At 34.8% G+C, this 8,973-nt stretch overlaps 1 protein-coding gene across 1 annotated transcript; it reads right to left on the bottom strand.

Moving 5' to 3' along the window:
- Window positions 1-315: 315 nt before the first annotated feature.
- Window positions 316-2,720, bottom strand: LOC141703758 (homeobox-leucine zipper protein HDG2-like). Its single transcript, XM_074507189.1, has 7 exons — window positions 2,454-2,720; window positions 2,255-2,359; window positions 1,928-2,128; window positions 1,634-1,814; window positions 1,259-1,533; window positions 796-918; window positions 316-699 (listed from the first exon to the last, which is right to left on the bottom strand). The coding sequence occupies exons 1-7, from the start codon at window positions 2,718-2,720 to the stop codon at window positions 316-318; spliced, it is 1,536 nt and encodes a 511-aa protein (XP_074363290.1).
- Window positions 2,721-8,973: the final 6,253 nt, after the last annotated feature.

Here is an 8,973-nt window from a genome sequence, read left to right as displayed (position 1 = left end):
ACTGGGAATATTCAATACTTACTCAAAGTCTCTCCTCTACACCTTTTTTGATAATAATAGGTACCCATACACATGAAGGTCTAGGTGCAGAATATTCAAGTTCAAATTGGACTCGAGCAAATTTCAAAGATTCAAATTGTGCAGTAATTTCATCAAACTTAATAGGCTTTCCAATGAGCTGAGAAATCATGGTTAAACCATCACGAGACCAGTAGGAAGGTGGCACTTCACCTAGTTTGATCCAGCAAGGCACTTTGTCAATAACTTGTCATGTTTAATGATTACACAAATGATGAAATAGCAACCTCATTTCTATTAGGCCTCATTCATGGAAGCAAGCAGCGCTGCCTGAGATAAGAATTCCTCCACTGCTACTTTAATCCTCTCCGTCGTGAGGTTGATGAGGTCTGCTGCTTGGGAATGCATTTCAGCGGGCGGTACGAATGTCGGAGAATCATCGACCAATAGCTGAAACGAAACGGTCAATAACGATCCTCCGGATCCTTCTGTTCCAGTAGCAGGTCCATCAGGATGCACTGCAAATCCCGATGGAAGAAGGGGTCGATATTGGGAACTTATTCCATTCAGTATCAGATGCATATCCTCAGTTCTTAGGCGGGAAAAGACAATGTATGAAGCCACTGGATCACTGCAACTCTCTTGCAGTAATAGTATGTTCTCTTGGCTTGAGTTCTCAGCCTACAACGAATTTGTGATCGTTATAAATAAGAAAATCATTATTTCCTTTTTACTTCTACTGATAATGAAATGAAAACTTTCTACATATGCACTTACCAGAACCTTGTGTATTGAAACAGAATAGCTAGCTTCATGGCCTTTGGTAATGTGACACACTTGTTCAACAGCAGTTTCACCGGAGAGGACCTCCCATTCCCTACCGGGGTATGGAATCAGCGGCTGTACGTGGAATATTAAGGTCTAATGATTAGTTGTCAGCGTACAACATGGAATAACAGCTAATTTGGAATCTAACTATATAGATGCATGTAAATTTGCTTCAATTTGGCATAACAATGTAAGGAAAGTTGTTGTACTTATATAGACAGTTTAGATAATGAAGTCTAGTTACAATCATAAATTCGTCTGAAGTCTCTATATGTGCACTGATATAATGCCTTGAACCTAATGAAGATAACATAATTTACCTATAGATGATAATTTAAGAAGACCGAATAATGAAAAGTTCTTTCTAATTGCAGTTAAAAGTGGTAATGCATTTAATTTCAGGTAAAGATACCTCGCTTCCTGAGTTGTGATTGCGGAGAAAATCAAACACAGACTTCGGTGGCACTGGAAGCCAAATTGATGAAGCAGCAGATATCAGAGTACCCCTAGGTAGGCTATGATCTCTCATATTCATTCTTGTCATGACCCTAATATTGTCGTCAGTAGAATGTCCCGATAGTTCTTTCCAGTTCCCGGTTAAACCACTAATTCCTGAGTTGAAGTTTAACACCATTTTTGCAGCAAGCTTCAATAGAACTGTCTGAGCTCTTTCATCACTTGACATCACTGTGTGAAAAACATAAATGCATATAGGAGATTCAATTTTATCATGGAGCAGCAGGAATTTTTAAGTGAAATTCCACTAATGCAAGTTTCATTTACGTACCTAGTTGATTGTATTCCCCAAGAGGGGCCTTTAGCGAGATGTCATTTCCCATCTGTCGACACCTTCTTTCTAGGGTAGAGATCCATCGTTTGGCTCCAAATCCTATACTAGAATCTAGCAGAGGTTGATACATAGCTCTGATAGCCCTGCAGTCCGCATCTACATGCTCAACCCATGTAATCTTGAAAAACATTACATGAGTAAACCATAATTAGGTAATCCAAGAAATATCAATCAAGCTCATACAATGAAATACATAATATATATGATCAACATTGTATGCATTTAGTTCACCTGTGAGAATCCATCAGGTAATTCATGAATAAGGCAACCTGATGGCCTTTTCTTGCACCCGGTTACTGGGACTGGGTGTACACCGTCTAATGAAACGTCAACCACTATCCAGTCATTCTCAGAATATCGCTTACAATATCTAGCAAAATAGGTCTCACGGTTTGGGACAAGTGGTGTAGAGAGTTGATATGTAGCAGCCATCTGAATTAGATTTGCATGCAAGCATACATGATAGATTAATTATATTTCAAAAACTATTAACATGTACTGAATATAATGTTTAACTAGACTTAAGGGGAAGATTTATAAATAAAAAAATCTAATTACCACTTGTAGGGTTCCATCATAGTCTGTTGCTCCTTCTGGATTCATCAGGACATCAACTGTCCTAGCCTTTGGGACAATTTCATAAAACATCACATACCAGTTACTCTAGTTAACAAAAAGATGACAAGTTAGAAAGCAAATTCATCAGTTCTAGATTGACAATGCAAAACAAATACAAAAGAATTTAAATAATACTGACCACGTCCATAAAATAACTGACGAGGTTCTTGGGACTCAATTCAATCCTGGCAGTTTCACGAGAAACTTCAGATGTGAAGCCTACTTGTCTGGGGCCAACCAGATTTGGAAACATTCTACTATACGCCACTTTATCAAGAATTCTGCTTCCATCATCAGCACCACAATGCCTCCACAGCGGTTCAGTGACCACAGCCATCACTCTCAGCTCTTCTGTCGCCAACCGTACAAGCTCAACTATTGCTTCCTGAAATTTGTTGGCCGTCATTGCATTGAGTAAGTTATGACTGTCTCCTGAATTAGTGCCACTAGTACTTTCATTTTCAAGATTAGCAGATCAGAGAGGACTTACCATATTGTAACTTGTTGGAGCCTTATCAATCTTTGCCTCGTGCTTTTCAGGCTGTAGCATACATCTCTTTTTTTTTTCAAATTACAAATGTCACGAACAAAAAGAAGAAAGTCAAGCAAAGAAAAAGAACCATATTGAATGTAAACAATATGTAACTAATTAAGAGGGAATCAACGATACTCCTACGCCTTACAAGGTGTTGGTTCCGTAGTTACTCCAACGGTGTATTTTTTTTGATGTTTATTATATACAGGATCTCAAGTTAAATCTTGTTTCGGTTAGTCAATTATGTGAATCTGTTTACTTAACATGGTATAAGAGCGCGGTCTAGGGAGGGTCTTATGTTCGAGTCCTTTCACCCCATTTGTTCTATTTAAATATTTGTTATTGGTATTGGTTTTATTTGTTATTATCGATCGTAGCGAAAAGTATCGTATAATTAATTGGAGTGTTAAAGAGTATAAGATCATATTCGGGTTTTTCTCTACAATCTTAAGGTTTTAGAGCGATTGATTACTTAACAGAGACATTAATAAATTACGAACACAAAAGAGGTTAGTTTTGCTACCTGTTGACGAGAATCCTGCAACTCTGATCTTGCAATTTCCTCTCCTTGATTCGCCTCAATGTGTGCACTGTACGCTCCAACAAAGTAATTTGAGTTAAAAACAAAGAAAAAAACAATAATTTGTTGTGGAAACAAACAAAAGCTTACGCTTGCTGCTGCTCATCAGTTATCTGCTCGTCGATAATGTCTTCGAGCTTCCTCTTTCCCAGAGCTTTCTCTGCAGCCGCCGCTGACACAACACCTTGATCCCAGTCATCTTGCCCTCCTCCTGAGTTGTTTTGTCCCAGTTCCTCCTGTGCCACAACATTCCTTTAGTTTAGGCGCTATTTAAATCATTTCAAAATATTTTACTGTTGGTATACATCACAGAAACATTTCTACATTCTAGTGACTTCTTATTTTTACAAAAAAATAGTAGTTACATTGAAGAATTCACCTGAACATTAGTCGAAAATCGAAGAGCGCTGCTTCCTTCTCCATCCAGGGATTGTTTAGCCGGTGTCACCATTCTTGCACGTTGTCTGAATTCAGGAATTTTATGTATACGAGATTTATTTGGTCGAGATATCTAGAAAATTTATGTTGATCAGGCGAATGCAAAGGCCAGAAAATGAGAGCTACTCGCTGATGAACTGTATGTTTTTGTCCTGCAGTGTACAAGACATTTATTTGTTGAGAGATTTAAATTTAACCATCTTCGACCCTAATAAATTTTTTAAAAAGACAAGATCCTAATTAATTAGATATAATGAATATCTTGTACTCTCTGTAAGAGATAACCTTTAAATTTACTAAAAAGTTTTGACTTTAAAAGAAGTTATTAATGTAATTATACCATGAATATGTTCCATATCTAATAGAGAACCTTTAGATTTTAAGTACAAACTTTTTAACTTAAAAAATTATTGAATGATTTCTTTTTGAAATGTAACATCTTAAGGGTCATTTGGTTCAACTCATTCTAGTATTATATATGAGTTTGTTCTTTCAAACCCATACTTGTTGCTTGGTTGACTGTTTTTAAAATTTGATATCAATTTCTTAAACATATTTGGAATCGAGATTTGATAACCCATACTTGTTGCTTGGTTGACTGTTTTTAAATTTTGATATCAATTTCTTAAACATATTTGGAATCCAGATTTGATACCTCAAGGTGAGTTTGAGATGTACGAGGTATGAAATTAAATTTCATTATTTTATTTTTATTTATAAAGTTAAATGCAAATGTAAAACACATATCTTAAATATCATGTTGTTTAATCTTAAATAAGTAATGCATATTTTTATTTAATACTAATTAGTAATATTTTACTTGTTTTAAAAATTATAAATTAATGAAAATTTTAAATTTTTAATCACTTTTATTTATTTAATTTTTAGTTTGTAAGTTGTATATTAACTTAAATTCGACATATGTAATATATAAAAGTTTGATTAAATCAATGAATTAAAAATATTTAAATTAAACAGATTCATTCCGGCCAGCACCGAACAAACACATAATATCATAATATCATGAATGATTGCTGAACCACATACCATTTTAACCCAATTTCTTATTCCAAATTCATAATGTCTTGTGAACCAAACAACCTCTAAGGGATCGTTTGGCCAACTAGGTGGTATCAGGTTGGAATCAAAAATCGGTATAAGCTGGTATGAGTTTGGATCTTGATACCGGATATCACCAATTTGGTTCAAAAATAGGATGAGAATGATACCCTTAAGTGGTGTTTGGTTGATAAGTTATTTGGAATCAAGAATCAAAAGACACTTTATTATATTTTTGTTAATTTATTATTTTAATATTAAAAACTAAAATTATACACGATAACTTAATTTAATCATAAATATTACTAGAGTTTTTTTGAAAAATACCTTAGGCTAAAAATATTTTTACAAAAATTTGCAAAATTACTTTTTTATTTGCAAAAATACTATTTTCCATTTTTTTTTGCGAATATACGGTTTTATGCAACTAGATGCAACTTTAGACGAATTTATGCAACCTCATGTAATCTCAAATGCAATATAAAAAACACAATTCAACTAATTGCGTGTCTGCTTGATTTTAATTGATTCCCTATTTTTGCAAAAAGTTTTAAAAGATAATAAAATCACAATTTTTTTTTAAAAAAAGTTAGTGGTTTTGCTTATTTTTCTTATTAAAATATGTGATTATAAATATTTTAACATAGGATCTAAGAAACTAAAATATGCATTCACATTTTTTATTCATCAATATCAAAATTTAACCTGAAAAAAAAGAAGCACACTATAGTTAAAAAGAAAGGCGCCTGTACTATCCTTGTAGTGAGACATGGCCAGGGAGAAGCAAGCAAAGTAGAAGCTTTGCCAGAAGCAAGACTAGGAGGCGGAACTGTCGTAGAAGCGGTAGTTTCCCCAGACCGACTAAAATAGAACATTCGCGACCTACTTTGATAAAAAAGGCGAAGGGTTTGGCAACAAGCAAACGGCTTTCTATCATAGTTGCAAGGATTCCAAACTTTAACTATAACTACTTAAATACAGTTCAAAGGCTGCTGTTTCATAAGGGGGCTGTTAATTACAAGCTATCAGCGCTGTCTTAGATTAAGTGAGTGAAAGCTGACGATATTATTACCGGGTAAGTCTTTTATGGTCCCAGGAAGGCATATTGAAGGTGTGCGGGTAACTGCTTAAGTTCTACAGAAGGAGCCCTCAGTGCTAGAAAGTGGTGGCCATGCTTTCCGTTCCCCAAGATTTAAAAACTGCCTGCTCCCCGAAACTGCTATCTAGATTAGCTGTATTAGCCGTAACCATTGTGCTTCGCCTTCGGCAGCACACCTGCTCGATTAGCAAGCCTCTTTGTTGGACCGCCGAGAACACAGTGGGCTCTGACCAGGACCAGTAACCAATTCGAATTTGGATCTTGACATGTCGGTGGTTTTTAACCGTAGGCATTTTTCCAGGAAGTTGGTGTGCTCAAGGAATGAATCTAATCAATTAAGTGGGAAAGAGCCCTCGTAAGGCCTCATTCATCCCTTACCCGGAAAAGGCCTCTCTCATCCCTTGCAGCTAATTAATGGCAGCCCCTTTCTTGCTCATGTTTACCGTATACGTAACCCTCGCTATTTAATCTCCGGCTATTGATATTGAGCCAAATGGGACAAAAGGTACTCTTATATAGAATCTGCTCTGATTGTTCTCATAACCGGCGCCCCCGCATGCACGGGTGGTTGATAAACACGTATTGGGCAGCTGTCAATGGATTTTGTGATCGAATGTCCAACTTTCTATAGTTCAGGAGTGAATTGGCTAAGCCAGAGTCTTCCTGACTTGCGGGACTGGTTAAAGCAGCATGGTCAATACACACCTAAAGCGCCTACGTTCCGCTTGCAGCCAATACAACCACAACCTAACTTGCACGAGATTCAACTGACCTTCTTCGGCACCAAGACCCTTTAGAGAGAGGGGCGAGGCACAAGAGGATGTACAGGGCCAACCATGACCCTTTTCAAGCAGCTCTTTGCCGCCGAATCTCCTCATTGGCCAATGTCAACGTCCTGTAACACTCCAGCAACAGGAACGGGAACAATAGATGCTACACTGACTGCGCGCTTACTCCATAAATAGAGAAATCAAAGGGGATTCATTGCTCTTTCTCCTTTATATTTCCTACAATATTTTTATTTTTTCACTGGTGAATTTTGTCAATTCTGTTTCTTACCGGTTTCGTTGATTGACTTTTTTTTGGCGATGTTATTTAGACTCTTTCTAGAAGACACTGGTCGATAGCTTATTCTCCCTTCGTGTCAATCATTCAACCAAGAGCTATGAACCCTACTTGTTAACACAGTGCATTTGACATTACCCGAAGACCGGTTTTCTCGAAAAAGTAGAAACGATATGACTTCTGATACTCGATCCAGGCAGAATGGGAATATACACCTCTGGATGGCCGAAGAACCGAAATAGATGATGTTGAAGCACCTAAAGGAGAATTTGGTGTCTTTCTGGTCAGTAATGAAAGCAATCGTCCCTCCCGTCGTAAAATAAGAGCACCTGGCTCTAATAAAGAGCGAAAGCTTTAGTTCTGAAAGATCTTCCCCAACAGAATTAGTTTTAACTTTTCATTGGCAAACCAAGAGGCAAATGATAAAATATAGCTCTGTTGGAATCATGAAATTCATGTAGTGCTTGTCGGCGCGTTTGAATAGTGTATCGCAGTCGACATCAGCAGAGCGAGAGAAAAAAAATGAAAAATATAATAAAATACGTGTAATGAGTCTCAGCCCTTGTGATAAATGATATCAAGGGTTTGATAGCTCATATGATGGCTTTCTAAACCCTATATCTCATGAATTTGAAAAATGGATTTTAAAATAAAAAAATTTCAACAAAACACATGATATGATACGAGTCTACATTATACTAAAAGATAGTACAGCTGATGTCATCGTTGCTTATATGTCAAATTCTCATTAAATAGCTGAAATCATCAAATCCTACGTGTGTCTCATCTTCCATTAATATTTTTCCCTAATTAATTATATTTTGAATGTCTATCTTTCATTTATAACCTCCATTTATTCTCTCTTTTCCTCATTTCTCATTTCTCATTTCTCCCTTCTCATTTTTAAAGTCTCCACTAATTCTCTCTTTCACTAATTTAAATATTCATCAATTTATTATATACTTATATAATTAATTAAAAAATCTTATAATTTGTCATACTCTTTTTAGGTGTTTATATTTTTATTTTTATTTTTTATCTCAGTATCATAACATGATATAAATATAACACATATTGAAATTAAACTATTTCAAATTATATTTTTATAGAAGAATTAAAATATAACCGGGCATATCCCCGTGATTTAATCTACTTTTATCTATTTCAACCCCATATCTCATACCCAATATTATTAAACCAAACATAGCTTAAGTGGTTTCTAAAACATATTATGCATTATCTTTTAGAGTTGTTTAAATTTTTAATATTAATTTAGTTAAAGAAAAGTATATATTTTTTCAAAAAAGAATTACTAAAAAATGTCTTGAATTAATCTAAGACTTAGTTTCAGTTTACGGAATGATTGATACTAATATTAATTAACATTCTTCTTCAAAATTAAAAATATGGATTGTTTAATTTTAATATTTTTTAATAATAGATTTGCTTTTTTTGTTAAATATATTTTAAGAGGTAATTACATTTTTACTCTCCAATTTTCGTTCAAAAATAACAGCATATAACTAATTTGCAAAAATAGTTCACTACACTTAATTAATCTATTAATTTAATTTTAGTTTGTTATGGTCATTTTACCAACTAACGGTTTTTTTTAATCTTTAATCATATTTTAACCCCGGCCTATAAAACACATTATTTGAGATAAAATAGTTTCATTCCCTATCTAAGATCAATTATTTAATTGTATTTGATATTGACCAGTATTTAGTTATGCGGCATGGACAAGCAAACAAGTAAAAAAGATTTAGGAAAATGTTATTTTCAGAGCTCCTTTTTTATGTGCAAAAAGACCAAATTATCCTTATATTCATATTTTTTTGGGCTTTTATTGTGAATGCAGGAGGGGCAATTTTGTAATTTCA

Source organism: Apium graveolens, unplaced genomic scaffold (genome assembly GCF_009905375.1).
Source record: "Apium graveolens cultivar Ventura unplaced genomic scaffold, ASM990537v1 ctg7076, whole genome shotgun sequence".
Classification (NCBI taxonomy): domain Eukaryota; kingdom Viridiplantae; phylum Streptophyta; class Magnoliopsida; order Apiales; family Apiaceae; genus Apium; species Apium graveolens.
The sequence above is the reverse complement of the archived record's forward strand: the minus strand, read 5'-3'. Positions and strand labels throughout refer to the sequence as shown.